The sequence below is a fragment of the Oncorhynchus tshawytscha genome, linkage group LG07 (genome assembly GCF_018296145.1).
Source record: "Oncorhynchus tshawytscha isolate Ot180627B linkage group LG07, Otsh_v2.0, whole genome shotgun sequence".
NCBI lineage: Eukaryota > Metazoa > Chordata > Actinopteri > Salmoniformes > Salmonidae > Oncorhynchus > Oncorhynchus tshawytscha.
In genome coordinates, this window is record NC_056435.1 from 40,851,887 (window position 1) to 40,872,503 (window position 20,617).

Below are 20,617 nucleotides of genomic sequence, written 5' to 3' on the forward strand. Positions count from 1 at the left end.
CACACACACACACACATTGCACACATTCACATTCCACACACACAACACACACATGCACGCTCACACTAATAACCCTCAATTCTTCAGAGTGTAGGACTCGTGATTTTACCTAAGATAAATGAGGTGTGTGAGAGGCCTGCTCCTTCTCCAAATATTTGTCTGTGTGTAGCTGTGTGTGTGCATTCATGTGTGTATGTGTGTGTGTGTGTGTGTGTGTGTGTGTGTGTGTGTGTGTGTGTGTGTGTGTGTGTGTGTGTGTGTGTGTGTGTGTGTGTGTGTGTGGAGAGCACCACTCCCAGCTAACACATAACGTTCTGAGAACCATGTTTCTTAAGTGGGAATTTCAGTACTTCAGCATAACGTTTTCTGCAGGTTTCCTCCTGGTTCTATTTAAAGTCATGTTCTCAGAACATTAACAAACTTTACATTAAAAAACACAACAAAACATTAGTAACGTTCAAAGAATATTCTAAGAATATTATTTAAGAACATATACATTCCATTCGCAGCGTCAACAAACATTTCTCTATCCTCTATCTTGTTAAGTGTGTTCAGGTGTGTTGGCCCACTAATTGGCCACACCTGATCTTCATGGGTACTTGTTTCCTTTGAAATGGGGTGTGTTTGAATAGACTACAATCAACAGCTCTGTATGTTTAAAAAGAATACAGCATGCTAGCTCCATCCTGGTGGTGCAGTGGACTGTTTCCATGGATAGAGAACAGAAGATCATAGGATTGACACTGCTACAAAAAAAATGTGTTTGCACGATTCATTTCCGTGTGTCCTATCTGTGCTTGGAGTTCAAAACGGTTAACCTAAGCTAGCAGTGTTACTAAACGTCTTATTGAAACATGTTCTCAGAACATTAATTAATTATCTTCAAATAGTCTATAATTTACGTTCTCTTTAATAAAACCTTCCAGGAAAACTTCCAGGGTTCCCACAACTTCCATGGAACCAAATATGCTAGCTGGGCTTCTATCAGTCTACGGGCAAACTGGTAAATCACTTACTGCACTCTAAAAAGAGGGGTCGGGGTTGAGGAAGGAGTGAATGTTTGCCTGGGTCACTCACACACACGGAGCGATCTCATCTGTGTGGAATGTGGTGTGTGTTTACCTATGGCTCCTAAGCCCACCTGACTGAGAGCTGTAATCTTTATGGCCTCGGCAAACAGGGACTTTGTCTTCAAAGAACCACAATCTCACATACACTCACATGCGGACACACACCCCCACACACATGCTCAGAAAGCCCAAGCACCATATGGCCAGTCCAGACTCTAGGTTGTGGGTCAGTGCGTGTTCTTTTTTAATATCAACTTTTTATTATTGTCTCCTTCAGTTCAAGGCACACACCTCTTCTAGCTGGCTCCCTCTGCCTGTCCCTCCTCCGCTACTTCTCTCTCTATCCCTACTCCTCTGTCTCTCTCCTCTCCCTTCTCTGTCAGTTCAGTCCCTGGCCTTGATCATTATATTTGTCCTTTAACTACAGTAGATTATTATTGTGACGGTTCGCAATGAAACGTGTTTCCTCACAAGTCTCCTCTCCTATAGGAGAGACAGGGGGAGGGGAGACAAGGGGAGGGGAGGGGGAGACACAGGAGAGGGGAGGGGGAGACACGGGAGGGGAGACGAGGGGGGGGGGAGACAGGGGGGAGAGGAGAGGGGGAGACACAGGAGAGGGGAGGGGGAGACACAGGAGAGGGGAGGGGGAGACACGGGAGGGGAGACGAGGGGAGGGGGAGACAGGGGGGAGGAGGGGGGAGACACAGGAGAGAGGAGGGGGAGACACAGGAGAGGGGAGGGGGAGACACGGGAGGGGAGATGAGGGGAGGGGGAGACACAGGGAGAGGAGGGGGAGGGGGAGACACAGGAGAGGGGAGGGGGAGATGAGGGGAGAGGGAGACACAGGGGAGAGGAGGGGGAGACACAGGGGAGGGGAGGGGAGACACAGGGGAGAGGAGGGGGAGACACGGGAGGGGAGACACAGGGGAGAGGAGAGGGAGACACAGGGGAGAGGAGTGGGAGACACAGGAGAGGGGAGGGGGAGACACAGGGGAGAGGAGGGGGAGACACAGGGGAGGGAGGGGGAGACACAGGGGAGCGGAGGGGGAGACACAGGAGAAGGGAGATGAGGGGGAGACACAGGGGAGGGGAGGGGGAGACACAGGGGAGGGGAGGGGGAGACAGGAGAGGGGAGGGGGAGACACAGGGGAGAGGAGAGGGAGACACAGGGGAGAGGAGGGGGAGACAGGAGAGGGGAGGGGGAGACACAGGGGAGAGGAGGGGGAGACACAGGGGAGGGGAGGGGGAGACACAGGGGAGCGGAGGGGGAGACACAGGAGAAGGGAGATGAGGGGAGAGGAGGGGGAGACACAGGGGAGGGAGGGGGAGACACAGGGGAGGGAGGGGGAGACACAGGGGAGGGGAGGGGGAGACACAGGGGAGGGGAGACCTATTTCAGTACTTGAATTTCTGAGCTCCCAATTCAAGTTCAAGTAGACTACTTCAAGCCCATTTTATTGTTTAAAATTGCAGGTGAAACATGGAAAACAACATGTATTTGTCATGTTATTTCATTAGCAGATCATATTATTGTCATTATCTCCAGAATAATTCACATGAATAGCTTTGGGTGTTGCGCAATAGTCTATCCTACACTCACAGTATACTTGGTGTCCAATCCGAGCCACAAAAACATATAAAAACATAAATGTATTACCTTAATGCTTTCTCTGTTAATTCCAAAGAGGACCTGCTGTAAATCAAGCAGACAACAACAGATGATCAATATCAATTAGCTAGGGATATTAGATCCTACGTGGATCCAGGTACAGCTGTCTTCACCCACATAATGAACAAGGCACATTCTAGACATTCCTAGCAAACTATTTTTTCCCCTTTTTTGGGGGGGATAGATCAGCTTTAATATATATATATATATATATATACAGTATACAGTACCAGTCAAAAGTTTGGACACACCTACTTATTCAAGCGTTTTTCTTTATTTTGACTATTTCCTACATTCTAAAATAATAGTGAAGACATCAAAACTATGAAATAGCACATATGGAAACATGTGGTAACCAAAAAAGTGTTCAACAAATCAAAATATACTTTATATTGTAGATTCTTCAAGGTAGCCACCCTTTGCCTTGATCACAGCTTTACACACTTGGCATTCTCTCAACCAGCTTCATGAGGTAGTCACTTTGAATGCATTTCAATTAACAGGTGTGCCTTGTTAAAAGTTCATTTGTGGAATTTCTTTCCTTCTTAATGTGTTTGAACCAATCAGTTGTGTTGTGACAAGGTAGGGGTGGTATACTAAAGATAGCCCTATTTGGTAAAAGACCAAGTCCATGTTATGGCAAGAACACCTCAAATAAGCAAAGAGAAATGACAGCCCATCATTACTTTAAGACATGAAGGTCAGTCAATGTGGAATATTTCAAGAACTTTGAAAGTTTCTTCAAGTGCAGTCGCAAAAACCATCAAGAGCTATGATGAAACTGGCTCTCATGAGGACCGCAACAGGAAAGGAAGACCCAGAGTTACCTCAGCTGCAGAGGATAAGTTCATTAGAGCCTCAGAAATCGGCAATTAACTGCACCTCAGATTGCAGCCCAGATAAATACTTGACAGAGTTCAAGTAACAGACACATCTCAACATCAACTGTTCAGAGGAGACTGTGTGAATCAGGCCTTCATGGTTGAATTTCTGAAAAGAAACAACTACTGAAGGACACCAATAAGAACAAGAGACTTGCTTGGGCCAAAAAACACGAGCAATTGACATTTGTCCTTTAGTCTGATGAGTCCAAATTTGAGATTTTTGGTTCCAACCGCCGTGTCTTTGTGAGACACAGAGTAGGTGAACAAATGATCTCCACATGTGTGATTCCCACCGTGAAGCATGGAGGCAGAGGTGTGATGATGTGGGGGTACTTTGCTGGTGACACTGTCAGAGATTTATTTAGAATTCAAGGCACACTTAACCAGTATGGCTACCACAGCATTCTGAAGCAATACGCCATCCCATCTGGTATGCGCTTAGTGGAACTATCATTTGTTTTTCAACAGGACAATGACCTAAAACACACCTCCAGGCTGTGTATGGGCTATTTGACCAATAAGGAAAGTGATGGAGTACTGCATCAGATTACCTGGCCTCCACAATCACAATCACCTGACCTCAGTGAAGGAAAAGCAGCCAACAAGTGCTCAGCATATGTGGGAACTCCTTCAAGATTGTTGGAGAAGCATTCCAGGTGACTACCTCATGAAGCTGGTTGAGAGGATGCCCAGAGTGTGCAAAGCTTTTTTCAAGGCATTGGGTGGCTTCTTTGAAGAATATATATATATATATATATATATATATTATTTTTTTTTTCCCCCTCACCCCACCACCCTTCTGCTAATTGAGTAAACTAATGGACAACAACTTAGGCTTCTACTACCAGCTTATACATATTATACACATTTTACGGACACATTATATTTACAGTAGTTGTCTTTTGTTTGTTTTTAGTCCCATCCTTCAGGTACCCTAAAACCCTCCCATCTATCTCTGAAACCATCCAGTCCCATCCTTCAGCTACCCTCAAACCCTCCCATCTATCTCTGAGACCATCCAGTCCCATCCTTCAGCTACCCTCAAACCCTCCCATCTATCTCTTAACACTATCCATATTTGATTTATATTTTCCATATACTGTATTTTTCAACGGTGCTGTGATGTTTCACAAAAGCTACCAACATTTCTATTCTCATAGTTTGTCATAGGATGTTAGATGTTAGGTCCAATGTTGATCCAGGCACAACTGTCTTCACTGGCATAATGAATGAGACACCAAGATATTCTTGACATTCATCGTGAACACTTTTTAACCAGTACTTGAGAGGTTATTGAATCACATGCGCTATCACAACAGCTGTTCGTTACTTGACTGTCATTCAGAAAAATAACTTCCTGGATCAGATGATGATGTGTGAAAATATCACGCTTAACTAATCAGCTGGACACCAAATGCACACACAATATTATGCATAATTACTGACAAATCATGTTAATGACAGCTAGGATTGAAGTTTTAAGTATTAAGGTAAGGTGACTCTTGGTTAGAAGCATTCCATTTTGCAATCACATACATCATTTTGGATTTGTGTGTCCATGAAACTGTTTTCAGCATAAGGAGACATAGTTACACTACATTTCTGAGATGTCTATACAAAAAGCTGTCCAACAGCTAGATCCAGAATTATTACAGGGTTCAAGTTCAATGTCTAATTGAACTGATTAATGATTAATATATGATATAACAACAACTTACAATGTCATAACAGCAAGGACAGAAAGGTCATGTTTTATGTCACACGATGTTGGTCAAATCCGTCAAGACACCAACCATGATAAAGGGTTAAACATAGGTTTAAATCAACTTGAATTTCATTGAATATAGCTATGATCCCCCTTATATATTCATGTAAACATTGGCAGATTATCACATTGACTTATCAACTGCTGAAACAAGTTGTCTAGTGTAGGAAATCCTCACTGGTACACTAGTTTATAGAAAGACCTTTATATGTTAGACTGAATCAGATGGGTAAGGAAGAGGCCAGGACAGTCTGTCTCTCTCTAGGCCTGAGGCCCTTTGAAGCCATCCAGCCGACCTGAAAACCCTTGACCTGAAGCTCTCTGCTAACTCCTGTCTGTCTGGCAGCTAATTCAGCTCACCTGCTAGCACTGGTTATAAGCCAACAGAGCCTGTGGTAGCTAGCATTAGCTTAGCCGTGCGCTAAAGGCTAACTTGCTAGTGTTGGAGAGGGGCCGGTGCAGCCTGAGACAGCTAGCGTTGGCCTTTAGCTTGCAGCTATATGGCTGCTAGCAACCAATCAACTCGCTAAAGAGACAGCTGGGCTGAATGAAGGAATATCCACTCTGTAGCAGATGAGGAAAGAAGAGAGGGGGAGAGAGAGCGATGCCTGAATAATGAAAGAGGGAGTGAGTGGATGAGTACCTGGCCAAGTGTGTGTTTGGGGATTTCTGCTTTCCTCTGACCTCATCTTCTTTTATTGAAGCTAATCTTCAGTAGCTCAAAAATGCCATGCAGATATTCTCTTTTTCCCATTGACAGAGGAGAGGAGGACGGGAGCAGGGAGGAGAGGTAGTCGACTGTGCTGCAGTGTTGGTCTTCTGGGTGGTTGAACACACACACACAGAAAAATAATGCCAAGTGTAGCAGTGTGCCATGGCTAGAGAGAGACCGTGTGTGTGTCCGTGCGTGCATCTTTGTGTATCCCCAGAGTCCCCCCCCCATATAAAAGAGGAATGGTTGAGTGCCCAGCTAAGCAGTCTTCAAGCGAGGATCTTTCCTTTGCTGTCAGAACATTCCACCCTGTCCTAATGTGGAGCAGGGGGAGGAGAGTGGAGAGGTGAGGGAGGATCAGCGGGCTGAGTGGACGCGAGAGGGAAGCCTGAGGTCTTTGGTGGTGATGGGACAGGCAGGGTACAGAGGAAGTGCAGGGCAGAGAGGGAAATACAGGTTTACTGGCCAGAGACAGCCCATATGGACACACTATTCTCTCTCTTTCTCTCACATATACACAAACACACATACAGACACCTGCCCTCTGGCCTGCGGTCTAGCTCACATAAACACACCCTGTCCTTCCTCTGGTGACTCAAACAAACAAAGAACCGGCATTCATTTATCTACACACCCGCATGTACGCACATACACATACAGGTCTCAGAGTAGAGAAAACCGCATTCAAACACAAAGCTGTTTGTTTATTTTAGAAAGACATTTCTGGAATGCACACTCTGTTTAAGAAAATATAGAAGAAGCCTGACAACACAGCAGAATGCTGGAGAGCAGAGCAGTCTTCATGCTGGTGGTAGGTTCTCAATATATGTCTTTTTCTAGCTGCCCTTAGGGACTAGTGTTTGAGTGAAAGTGTGTTTATGGTATTATCTGCATGAGTTGGGTGACTGGGTTATCTAAATGCTGTGGCGTTTATATTTACCAGGGTTAGAGATGCTCTAGTGAACCTCAGACTCCAGATCCAGTACGCGTGCTCACACACGCACACACACACACACACACACACGCGCCTGTGACTGAGTTTCAGTTTGTATGTTTGTAGTAGAGCAGAACTGTAATCTGCACACTCCACTGAGGGGCTCTGTTTCAGTGGCCTGAAGGAGAGAGAGGGGGAGACAGATAAGGAGAAAAAAACAGAAAGAGAAGGGGGCATAGACTGAAAAAGGTAGAGCCGGTGTGGTGATAGAGAGAGAGTGACAGACAGAGAGAGATGTGGAGATGTGTTGGCACAGACCCTACTCCCCCCACACCCCTCCCTCCTCCTCCCTCCCTGGTTCCCTGTATTAATAAGCAGTGTTCCTGGGAGCTGATGCAAGGCGAGGAAACAGGCATTCAGGGAGCAGTATAAATATTCCCACATGAGGCTTAACATGATAAAGACTTAATAACCCAGTAAGCTGCTGTAAACACACACACACACAGACATACATACACACACACACACGCATACACTTCACATATACACACACACACACACATACGGGGAGGGGGAGGAGTTGACTGCAGGTGTGCAGGAGTAGAGCCAATCAGAGATGTGCCACAGAGAGGCATCTGAACCTGTCCTGAAAGAGAACAAGGGATGAGATAGAAGAAGACAAAGAAAGAGGGAAAGATTCAGGGAAAGATGAAGGTAAAATAAATAAACACTGACAATGGGTTAGGATTTGGAGCAGGGGTTAGCTGGGGCATTACATTGTGTACTATCACATAGTGTGTTGTTGTAATATGTTGTTGTAGTGTATTGGAACAGCATATTGGTGTCTTATTGGTTCTAGTGGTCAGTACTGTTGTATTACTTCAAGCTGTGATGTGTGTAGTTGACTAAAACCTCATTCTTGTTCTGGAGCTGCAAATCTTAACCAGTTTGTCAACAACCTGTCTGCCTCCCGAGAGAATGTGTCTGACAGTGTGTGTGTGAGAGAGAGTTCTGATAATGAAGGATACTGTCCTGTCTCCAGTGCTCCCAGACAGCTAGCCAGTGATCCTGGTATTGTCGTAGGACAGGAAAGAGCATTACAGAGGGATAGGGCTGGGAGACCAGACTTGATCTGATGACCATCTTATGAGTGTTGATCACTCATACAGGGTTATCAGTGGCTGCGGGTGGGATGCACCCGTCTCCTCCTCCCTGCGTTGTACAAGGCCTTTTAGCAGATTCTCACTAGGGTTGCAGAGGGAGGGTATATTAATGGAAACTTTTTAGCTTTCAAGTTATTTTTACCTTTGTAAGAGGACATCTAGTGGCCTTTTTGTGTACTTCAGATTATCACAGGTGTCTGTAATTATCTCTGGCCCTGTGTGTGGCCTTATCACATAAAAAATATAAAATAATAAAAGAAATATGATTTTAAAGAAACATTGAATTACAAAGCTGTAAAACATTATCCGAAATATAAACCTTCAATATAGGGAAAACCTTTGGTGTTTAATAGGAGGATTTAAGCATTAAATATCCTTTATATAATTTTTTATAGACTTCTATTTATTTATTTTTTACTTATGTCAATATGTCTGTTTTAAATTTTTTGGTGTTGAACTACTGGCAGTTGTGAAAAATGTCAATAGTTGAATGAGTTGCAGAGTTATTTGAAAATAATGCCATTGTTGATTAGATGCTTTTTTTTCTTTCATTGAGGCTGTTTTCTCTTGAACCATATGGTCTATCTGCTAGACCAGGGCTCTCCAACCCTGTTCCTGGAGAACTACTACAGAACTTCTCTCCAACCCCAGTTGTAACTAACCTGATTCAGTTTATCAACCAGATAGTTATTACAATCACCTGCGCAATAGATTAGATTTGGAGCTTAAACCTACAGGACGGCAGTTCTCCAGGAACAGGGTTGGAGAGCTCTGGTCTAGTGGATAGACCATGTGGTAGATAAAATATCAAATTATAATAGATCAAATTAATACTTTATATGAATACTTTTGTTTTAAGTCATTCAAGTATAAATTACCAAAACTACCATAGATTACCTGTTAATTAACAACATTTCAGATGATTCCATTAACTTTGGTAAATGACTGGTAGCTTTGCAACCCTAGTTCTTACTAAGGAGCCGTTGCAGCAGCTACCTGTAGCAACAGGACATATTGGAAGATCCACCCAGCTTTATCAATTACACATGAGGACCTGCTCATACTAGAGAGAGAAACAGAGAGGTGTGTGTCAGCGTATATTACTCTAGCAGGGTGTCTCTCACTCTCTCTCTCTCTCTCTCTCTCTCTCTCTCTCTCTCTCTCTCTCTCTCTCTCTCTCTCTCACTGTCCTATATCTGTGGCATGTTCAGTCCCATTCTCTCTCTCTGTCTCTGTCTCTCTGTCTCTCTCTCTCTCTCTCTCTCTCTCTCTCTCTCTCTCTCTCTCTCTCTCTCACTGTCCTATATCTGTGGCATGTTCAGTCCCATTCTCTCTCTGTCTCTGTCTCTCTGTCTCTCTGTCTCTCTCTCTCTCTCTCTCTCTCTCTCTCTCTCTCTCTCTCTCTCTCTCTCACTGTCCTATATCTGTGGCATGTTCAGTCCCATTCTCTCTCTCTTATCCTCCATCCCAACTAAAATGGAGAGGAACACTTTATTCCCCATCTATCCCAAACACATGATGTATCTATCTGATCTGTACACCTCCTCCCTTTTCTCTCCCTCCCTCATTCTTCCTCTCTCCCTCCATCTATCCATCCCTCCCTCTCTCCAGGGTAGTGGGAATGCCTCTTCCTGCTCTCGCTCAGGTCAGGGGTTCAGCTGCAGGGGGTTTGGTGTGTGTGTGTGTGTGTGTGTGTGTGTGTGTGTGTGTGTGTGTGTGGGGGTTTGGTGTGTGTGTGTGTGTGTGTAACAGGTCAGGGCAGGCCTCTGCACAGGAAGCTCTTCTGCTCTGCCAGAAACACTTAAAGCGATGTGTGTGTGCTGCGTTGGCTGTCTCGCAGCTCTAATCAAAGGTAGATTTATGCCTGTGCCTCTCCTCTGACCTCCTATTACTATAGCTATATACACCCATTACAGGATATGACATAGTACACACCCATTAGAGCACCACACAGCCCTGTGTGTGTGTGTGATTGTTCATGCGTACGCGTGTGTCTACCTGTATAAAAGTGACAGGTCCCTCCTTCAACCCTCGTTCACCTCCATACTCTCTCTGTAAACTCTCTCTCTCTTTCTCTCTATCTCTTCCACTCCTGGAGGTATGCGGTAGAGAGAGAGGCAGTGATAGCTAGTAGACAGTGATTCATGGTTAGAGAGGCGTATGAAGCGTCTGCTGTGGGATGAAGTCAATGAGCTGTACAGTCTGGAGGAAACTCAATCTGTGCCTGAAGACCCTTAAAGACCTTCTAATGCACTCAGCACAGCATAGGATCAGCTACTATACCTGTTCTGGAGGGAGGGAGGTAGACTACTGGCCACACATAACTGTCTTCACGTCACAGAGAGAGAGAGAGAGAGAGAGAGAGTGAGAGAGAGGTATTGAGTTCTTAAACTTGAATTTTTTCACAAGGACTTATACAGGATACTAACCTTAACATCAAAACCTTCAATCCAAATCAAAATTCCAGACCTAAAACCTTGATTTTGGACAAAATTACTTGAATGGACTATTACTACCAAGGACTATCAAAAACAAAACTTATAACATACCAAAACCTGCAGAACAAACACAGCGGAACCTGGAAATACCACCCAACACAACACTGAGTGAGTAATGTTCAGTCTAAACCTACTTCTGAAGCCAAAAAATAAAAGACAATAATCCTACCCCCCTGTCAGGTCCCCTGATAGCTCTCCTGACAACCCCCACACATCCACTGAGGACACACAAAAGCCAGAGATTGTGCCCCTCGTTGACTCAAAAGCTGTCATCAATGCAAAGGGTGACTACTTTGAAGAATCTCAAATATAAAATATATTTTGATTTGTTTAACACTTTTTTGGTTACTACATGATTCCATGTCTGTTATTTCATAGTTTTGATGTCTTCATTATTATTCTACAATGTAAAAAAAATAGTAAAAATAAAGAAAACCCTGGAATGAGTAGGTGTGTCCAAACTTTTGACAATAGTCTACTGATTGCTGATGATCTGGTGCTTCTGTCCCCAACCAAGGAGGGCCTACAGCAGCATCTAGATCTTCTGCACAGATTCTGTCAGACCTGGGCCCTGACAGTAAATCTCAGTAAGACAAAAATAATAGTGTTCCAAAAAAGGTCCAGTTGCCAGGACTACAAATACACATTCCATCTAGACACCGTTGCCCTAGAGCACACAAAAACCTATACATATCTTGGCCTAAACATCAGCGCCACAGGTAACTTCCACGATCTGAGAGACAAGGTAAGACAAGCCTTCTATGCCATCAAAATGAACATAAAATTCGACATACCAATTAGGATGAATAAAAATCCTTTCATGGTTGTGAGGTCAGGGGTCCACTCACCAACCAAGAATTCACAAAATTGGACAAACATCTAACATCTAACAACTTAAAACACCAAATAATGCATACAGAGCAAAATTAGGCCGATACACGCTAATTAACAAAATCCAGAAAAGAGCTGTTCAATTCTACAACCACCTAAAAGGAAGCGATTCCCAAACCTTCCATAACAAAGCCATCACCTACAGATAAATTAACCTGGAGAAGAGTCCCCTAAGCAAGCTGGTCCCGTTCACAAACACAAACACACCCCACAGAACCCTAGGACAGCAACACAATTAGACCCAACCAAATCATGCGAAAACAAAAAGATAATTACTTGACACATTGGAAAGAATTAACAAAAAAACAGAGCAAACTAGAAGGCTATTTGGCCCTACACAGAGTACACAGTGGAAGAATAGCTGACAACTGTGACTGACCCAAAATTAAGGAAAGCTTTGACTATGTACAGAATCAGTGAGCATAGCCTTGCTATTGAGAAAGGCCGCCATAGGCAGACCTGGCTCTCAAGAGAAGACAGGTTATGTGCTCACTGCCCACAAAATGAGGTGGAAACTGAGCTGCACCTCCTACCCTCCTGCCAAATGTATGACCGTATTAGAGACACATATTTCTCTCAGATTACACAGATCCACAAATAATTTAAAAACAAATACCTATTTTGATAAACTCCCATATCTATTGGGTGAAGTGCCACAGTGTGCAATCACAGCAGCAAGATGTGACCTGTTGCCACAAGAAAAAGGCAACCAGTGAAGAACAAACACCATTGTAAATACAACCCATATTTCTGTTTATTTATTTTCCCTTTTGTACTTTAACTATTTGCACATCATTACAACACTGTATATAGACATAATATGACATTTGAAATGTCTTTATTATTTTGGAAATTTTTGTGAGTATTATGTTTACTGTTCATTTTTTAATGTTTATTTCATTTTTGTTTATTATCTATTTCAATTGCTTTGGCAATGTTAACATATGTTTCCCATGCCAATAAAGCCCCTTGAATTTAATTGAGGATAGAGACAAGGCTTAAAGAGCCACGCAACTCCAATAGCCGTCTGTCAAAAAGCACAACTTTTGACAATAACCAGAGATGCTGTGCGTGTGTGCGTGTGTGTGTGTGTGTGTGTGTGTGTGTGTGTGTGTGTGTGTGTGTGTGTGCGCAGAGTAGAGTTGTCTTTGAGGGGAGGATGTTTGATGCGTGTTCTTAGGATCCCGCTAATTAGAACGCTCTCCTTCGACAAACACAACAAAACGCGCCCCTCCTGAGTTTGTTGTTGTTTTTGAAAATACAAAGCTCGCTAACACAGGGAGCGGGGATGCATTTGCCATCGTTAAGAGAAAGCGTGAGCGTGGGAGAGTGGGAAGGAGAGACAGAAACAGAGAGAAAGTGAAGGAACAAGAGAGACGTTTGGAAAACACAACAATCTTCAGATGAGCTGGGCCTGTGAACTGTTAATGATGAGCCCAATCTCTGATTTCTGCAACCAGTTTTAGAAATAAACTTTCTCTGTGTTTGCTTCTGCCAGGGGGGCACAACATTCCATATGGAGGCATTCCGCCCGTTGTGTGAGAAACCCTGTGTGTCTGTATGTGTGTTCCACCTGCCTTCGGAGAGAATGAATGTTTTATTTTTCTCCAAGACAAAAGCAGGTGAGATCGCTGGGGGTGCTGCTAATAGAATATATGTGGGAAAACAAAAGGCTGTGTATGTGTTGCTTAGTCATGAGTATGTGGTGTAAAGGACAAACTGTATTGGTTCACCGCAACATCAGCTGACAACCTCAAATCACACTGAAGCATCTCCCTTCCCTGCAGCCCCTCCCTGACATTAGTCCTACAGGCCAAACCTCAGGCTGCCCTCTTCCTTCCCTCCTCCCTTGTCCTCTTAAGCCCTCTCCTCCCCCCTTACCTTTGGTCCCTCTTCACACATATATGACCTTCTCACTCACCCCCATTCCCTCACCCCTGGCCCTACAGTCAAATCTGTGTATGAGCAACACTGTGTCCTCTCTCTCTCTCTCTATCGACTTTTCTTTCTTTCTTTCTTTCTTTCTTTCTTTCTTTCTTTCTTTCTTTCTTTCTTTCTTTCTTTCTTTCTTTCTTTCTTTCTTTCTTTCTTCTCTCTCTCTCTCTCTCTCTCTCTCTCTCTCTCTCTCTCTCTCTCTCTCTCTCTCTCTCTCTCTCTCTCTGTTGTTCGTTGACCCATGGCTGCATTCGTTCACCGTCACCTAATCTCTGTTTGTCTTTCTTTCTTTCTCCTCCCTCGCTCCCAGGTGCCACGTGATGATGGTGGAATCAGCCTCTGAGACCATTCGAACTACGACCTCCAATCAGAACGGAGTCAGCAACCTCAGCAGCCAATTGGATGGCGGGGGAGGGAGAGAAGGCGGGTCCAACGGAGACAACAATGGGGAGATCAGCCCAGTGGACCTACTGCACCTCCAGCAGCAACAGGTGTGTGTGTGTGTGTGTGTGTGTGTGTGCACTTCATGCTCAGTTGTTTGTGCTTGTGCGCCTGTGTGTGTTTGAGTAGTTGTCTAACACCCAACAGATGTGCAACATATATTATTATTGTTTAGAAGCACTATGTAGAGTCGTTTACATTATGTAATTCTGATTCTCCCAATATGTTGAGAAGACGTGCTGACATATAGATGGCAAATAAAAAGTATGTCCATCTTATTGCAGTCAGATCCCTGGAAGCTTTTAACTATGTGACAAATTGCATCATCTTCACTTCATTTTCACTCTCTCCACTGGAGAAACGACTTATTTCATTAAGGTGTGTGTGTGTCTGTCTGTGTGTGTGTGTGTGTGTGTGTGTGTTTGCATTTGAAAACTGAAAAACACTGTATTTATTGGTGTGTGTTTGTGTGGACAAGCTTGTGTATGTGTGTGTTTTATTTCAAGGTTGGTGACACAATAGCGTGATGTGGTTGGTGTCGCGCTGTTTTAGTTCCCCCTGGTGCGTCAGTGTTTCCCCTCCCCTAGCCACTGTATCAGATAGAATTTCCGTGCTTCCTGGAGTTCCTTGGCTGAAAATCCACATTAGTTTCCCGTTATCCCAGATCCCCAAATTCCTCCTCCCTGACTCTCTATACTGCCAGACTAGTGACATCACACACACGCACACACGCACATACTGTAGATAGGCCTGTAAACAGGATAACATTATTTGAGCTGAGGCCCCTATATGAAAAGAGCAGCAGAGTAACTATAGTGGTTATAATGAGGGTGGATTATGTAAATGAAGAGAACTTCTACTTCTCCACTCTTATCTTTTCTCTTTCTCCCTCCTCCCTGGTTTTCTGACTGCATCCTCCCTCTGTTTCCTCTGAAACCTCCAGCACTGGATACAAACTCTCACCCGTACCTCACACAAGTAGCTCTTTATTCTGTGGCCCCGTCTCTTTTTTTTCTGTGTTGTTGCACCTGTGTGTCTGGGTGTGCGTCTGTGTGTGTATGCAGTGGTTATTTCCTCCCTTATATGCCTTACCAACCTCAAACATACCACCCTCTCGCTTTCTATCTTTCCCTCTCTTCCTCTCTCACTCTCTGTCTCTCTCTTTCCTCTCTTCCTCTCTCATTCCCTCTCTCTCTCCTTCCCTCTCTTCTTCTCTCACTCTCTCTCTCTGTCTCTCTCTTTCCCTCTCTTCCTCTCTCATTCCCTCTGTCTCTCTCTTTCCTCTCTTCCTCTCATTCCCTCTCTCCCCTCTCTTCCTCTCTGTCGCTCTCTTTCCCTCTCTTCCTCTCTCCCTCTCTCTCTCTCTTTCCCTCTCTTCCTCTCCCCCTCTCTCTCTCTCTTTCCCTCTCTTCCTCTCTCCCTCTCTCTCTCTTTCCCTCTCTTCCTCTCCCTCTCTTCCTCTCTCGCGCCCTCTCTGCTTGACGGAAGAGAATCTCAACCTTTCCTCTAGTTCCTGGAGTTACAGTCGGTCTAGTCAGAATCTCTACTGTGTATCTAATTTATCATACCATGATGGAATGGAGATATTTACATCTGTCTGTCTCTCTCCCTCCTTCTCTTTCGCTCCATGAAGAGTAGAACAGTGATCTGTGTATTTGTGTTCTCCTGTCATCACCACTCAATACCCCCCACTCCCCCTTCTCCAGCCCAGATCTGAGTTCCGTGCCAGTAAGCATTGCATGGTCCTTTGATATCACAGCTATACCTTAAATACCCGTGTTCTCCCCCTTTCTCTCTCTCTCTCCCTTTTTCTCCTAACCTCCTCTATTCTCCTCATCCGCCTGAAGTACAGAGCAGTGTAGGTGGTTAAACACCCTGTTTAGACGCACTGAAACAGAGGAACCACTGAGCCTCTTTACACACACACACACACACGCACGCACATGCAAACACACCCCTTACAGAAAAAACACATGCATTTCACGTGATCACATGTGAAGTGTGTGTGTTTTCATGTGATCATGTTATGTTATATGAAGTTAATTTGATAACATGAAACTACACATGTGAAATTGTGTGATATTCCACATGTAAAATCATGAGACACACACACACAGTGCTCTTCACAGGTGGCGTTGTCAGAATACAATGCCGTCTCTCCCCGGGCCCCTTGGGAGCCTGGGAAAAATCACAGCCATCTCCAGCCGTCAAACCCCTCCACGGCCTCTATCTCTCTCTCTCTCTCTCTCTCTCTCTCTCTCTCTCTCTCTCTCTTTCTCTCTCTCTCTCTCTTTTTGGTCAGAGCAGCAGGTCGCAGGGTAAAGTGAGGGAAGGGTATTGATAGGGCTGGACCATATGGCCAAAATATAATATCCCAATTTTTGGATATTATGTGATGGTATTAAATGATGGTATTTGATGGTGTTTTGTTTTTCAATTATAAAAGTGTGCTTTCATTTTGCTTGATGAGTTATTCATGACCCTATGATGGCAACACATACACTGTACATTTCAATGTGTCTTTCTCTATTCTGATTGTTTTGTACTGTTCAATTAAACTTAAACCCAAAATTATTTTCAGCATTTTCAAAAATAAAATGCATTTCATGCACTAATTTGATCATTTTCAGACTGCAATTTAGGACTGCACAATATAGGCAAAAAATATGCCGTCTTTTTAACCAAATATTGCAATTACTATTTGACTTGCGACTTGTGTGAACTGTTGAAATCATGGAAATATAATGATTATTCAAATTCTATAGTTAGATTATAATAGTGGGCACTTTGAATACAGTGTTTGACATGACAACGAACTCAGAAAGCCAGGGAGGAGTTATTGTGACAGGCTAGGAACCAAAGTGTTGGTCAGTGTTTCCTAGGGTACCCTATAATCTTTGACTACATTAAATGTTTTCTCTTAGCTACTTCATGTAGCTAACATATTCATGCATCGCCTATTCCTCTTTGATTTAGAAGATACTGTTGCACAAACACCTCCCACACATGCAGTGACCTCACCTGGTTTAAATGGTGTCTCTAGAGACAAAACCTCTCTCATCGTCACTCAATGCCTAGGTTTACCTCCACTGTATTAACATCCTACCAAACCCTAGTCTGTACATTTTGCCTTGAATCTATTCTTCCGTGCCCAGAAACCTGCTCCTTTTACTCTCTGTTCCGAATGCACTAGACAACCATTTCTCATAGCCTTTAGCCAAACCCTTATCCTACTCCTCCTCTGTTCTTCTGGTGATGTAGAGGTTAACCCAGGTCCTGCAGCGCCTAGCTCCACTCCCATTCCCCAGGCGCTCTCATTTGTTGACTTCTGTAACCGTAAAAGCCTTGGTTTCATGCATGTTAACATTAGAAGCCTCCTCCCTAAGTTTGTTTTATTCACAGCTTTAGCACACTGTGCCAACCTGGATGTACTAGCCGTGTAGGAATCCTGGTTTAGGAAGGCCACCAAAAATCCTGACATTTCCATCCCCTAACTATAACATTTCCCGACAAGATAGAACTGCTAAAGGGGGTGGAGTTGCAATCTACTGCAGAGATAGCCTGCAGAGTTCTGTCATACTATCCAGGTCTGTGCCCAAACAATTCGAGCTTCTACTTTTAAAAATCTACCTTTCCAGAAACAAGTTTCTCACCGTTGCCACTTGTTATAGACCACCTTCAGCCCCCAGCTGTGCCCTGGACACCATATGTGAATTGATTGCCCCCATCTATCTTCAGAGCTCGTACTGTTAGGTGACCTAAACTGGGACATGCTTAACACTCCGGCCGTCCTACTATCTAAGCTCCTCAAACTCACACAAATGATCAATGAACCTACCAGGTACAACCCCAAATCCGTAAACACGGGCACCCTCATAGATATCATACTAACCAACCTGCCCTCCAAATACACCTCTGCTGTCTTCAGGATCTCAGCAATCACTGCCTCATTGCCTGCGTCCGTAATGGGTCTGCGGTCAAACAACCACACCCCTCATCACTGTCAAACGCTCTCTAAAACACTTCAGCGAGCAGGCCTTTCTAATCGACCTGTCCCGTGTATCCTGGAAGGATATTGACCTCATTTCATCAGTAGAGGATGCCTGGTTATTCTTTAAAAGTGCTTTCCTCACCATCTTTAATAAGCATGCCCCATTCAAAAAATGTAGAACCAGGAACAGATATAGCCCTTGGTTCACTCCAGACCTGACTGCCCTTGACCAGCACAAAAACATCCTGTGGCGTACTGCATTAGCATCGAATAGCCCCCGCGATATGCAACTTTTCAGGGAATATAGGAAACAATATACTCAGGCAGTTAGGAAAGCTAAGGCTAGCTCTTTCAAACAGAAACTGGCATCCTGTAGCACAAACTCCAAAAAATTATGGGACTGTAAAGTCCATAGAGAATAAGAGCCCCCCAACTGCCCACTGCACTGTGGCTAGGAATCACTGTCACCACCGATAAATCCACAATAATTGAGAATTTCAGTAAGCATTTTTACCTGGCATTTTTACCATGCTTTCTACCTGGCTACCCCTACCCCAGGCAACAGCCCTGCACCCCCACAGCAACCGCCCAAATCTCCCCCATCTCTCCTTCACCCAAATCCAGATAGCTGATGTTCTGAAAGAGTTGCAAAATCTGGACCCCTTCAAATCAGCCAGGCTAGACAATCTGGACCCTCTCTTTCTAAAATGATCTGCCGAAATGGTTGCAACCCCTATTATGAGCCTGTTCAACCTCTCTTTCGTATCGTTTGAGATCCCCCCCCAAAGATTGGAAAGCTGCCACGGTCATCCCCCTCTTCAAAGGGGAGACACTCTAAACCCAAACTGTTACGGAGCCATATCTATCCTACCCTGCCTTTCTAAGGTCTTCAAATGCCAAGTTAACAAACAGATCACCGACCAGATCCCACCGTACCTTCTCCTCTATGCAATCTGGTTTCCGAGCTGGTCATGGGTGCACCTCAGCCACGCTCAACGTCCTAAACAATATCATAACCGCCACTGATAAAAGACAATACTATGCAGCCATATTCATCGACCTGGCTAACGCTTTCGACTCTGTCAATCACCACATTCTTGTCGGCAGACTCAACAGCCTTGGTTTCTCAAATGACTGCCTTGCCTGGTTCAGACAGAGTTCAGTGTGTCAAATCGGAGGGCCTGTTTTCCGGACCTCTGGCAGTCTCTATGGGGGTGCCACAGGGTTCAATTTTTGGGCCGATTCTTTTCTCTGTATACATCAATGATGTCGCTCTTGCTGCTGGTGTTTCTCTGATCCACCACTACGCAGACTACACCATTCTGTATACTTCTGGCCCTTCTTTAGACACTGTGTTAACTAACCTCCAGATGAGCTTCAATGCCATACAACTCTCCTTCCGTGGCCTCCAACTGCTCTTAAATGCAAGTAGAACTAAATGCATTGTCTTCAACCGATCGCTGCCCATATCTGCCCACCCGTCCTGCATCACTACTCTGGACGGTTCTGACTTGTGGACAGTATGTGGACAACTACAAATAACTAGGTGTCTGGTTAGACTGTAAACTCTCCTTCCAGACTCACATCAAACATCTCCAATCCAAAATTAAATCTAGAATCAGCTTCCTATTTCGCAACAAAGCATCCTTCACTCATGCTGCCAAACATACCCTCGTAAAGCTGACTATACTACCGATCCTTGACTTTGGCAATGTCATTTACAAAATAGCCTCCAACACTCTACTCAGACTGCATCCAATTTGCTATCACAGTGCCATCCGTTTTGTCACCAAAGCCCCATTTACTACTCACCACTGCGACCTGTATGCTCTCATTGGCTGGCCCTCACTTCATATTCGTCGCCAAATCCACTGGCTCCTGATCATCTACAAGTCTCTGCTAGGTAAAGTCCCCCCTTATCTGAGCACACTGGTCACCATAGCAGCACCCATACGCTGTAGGCTCATATATCCCTCACTAACTTTAAGTATCAGCTGTCAGAGCAGCTTGCCGATCATTGCACCTGTACATAGCCCATCTGTAAATAGCCAATCCAACTACCTCATCCCCATAATTGTTTTCTCCTTTGCACCCCAGTATCTCTACTTGCACATTCATCTTCTGCGCATTTATCACTCCGGTGTTTAATTTCTCAATTTTAATTACTTCGCCACTACAGCCTATTTATTGCCTTATCTCCCTAATATTACCTCATTTGCACACACTGTATATAGACTGTTCTATTGTGTTATTGACTGTACATTTGTTTATTCCATGTGTAACTCTGTGTTGTTGTTTGTGTCACACTGCTTTGCTTTATCTTGGCCAGGTCGCAGTTGTAAATGAGAACTTGTTCTCAACTGGCCTCCCTGGTTAAATAAAGGTGAAATAGAAAATGGTGGAGCAACAACAACAGCGCTCTTTGAGTGACAGGGGAGGTGGTCTGTGTGGAAAGGGGCATGAAGAAAGAGAGAGAGCGGAGAGAGAGAAAAAAAACGGATGTTACAAATGGCAGAAGTGTATCACATTAACAAACCAAACATTGAAATACCGTTATAAAAGGTACAGTAAAAACCCAAACTGGTCCATAAATACCAGTATCTACACTGAGTGTACAAAACATCAGGAACACCTGCTCTTTCCATGACATAGACTCACCAAGTA

At 44.3% G+C, this 20,617-nt stretch overlaps 1 protein-coding gene across 4 annotated transcripts in view; it reads left to right on the forward strand.

The window, feature by feature from the left end:
* Positions 1 to 20,617, forward strand: part of foxp4 (forkhead box P4) — a 195,236-nt gene that overhangs the window by 51,667 nt on the left and 122,952 nt on the right. For all 4 annotated transcript variants that reach the window (XM_042324411.1, XM_042324412.1, XM_042324413.1 and 1 more), the window contains exon 2: positions 13,832 to 14,012. In XM_042324411.1, the coding sequence (XP_042180345.1) occupies positions 13,842 to 14,012 (171 nt within the window). In that variant the 5' untranslated portion in view covers positions 13,832 to 13,841. The remainder of the gene's footprint in view (positions 1 to 13,831; positions 14,013 to 20,617) is intronic.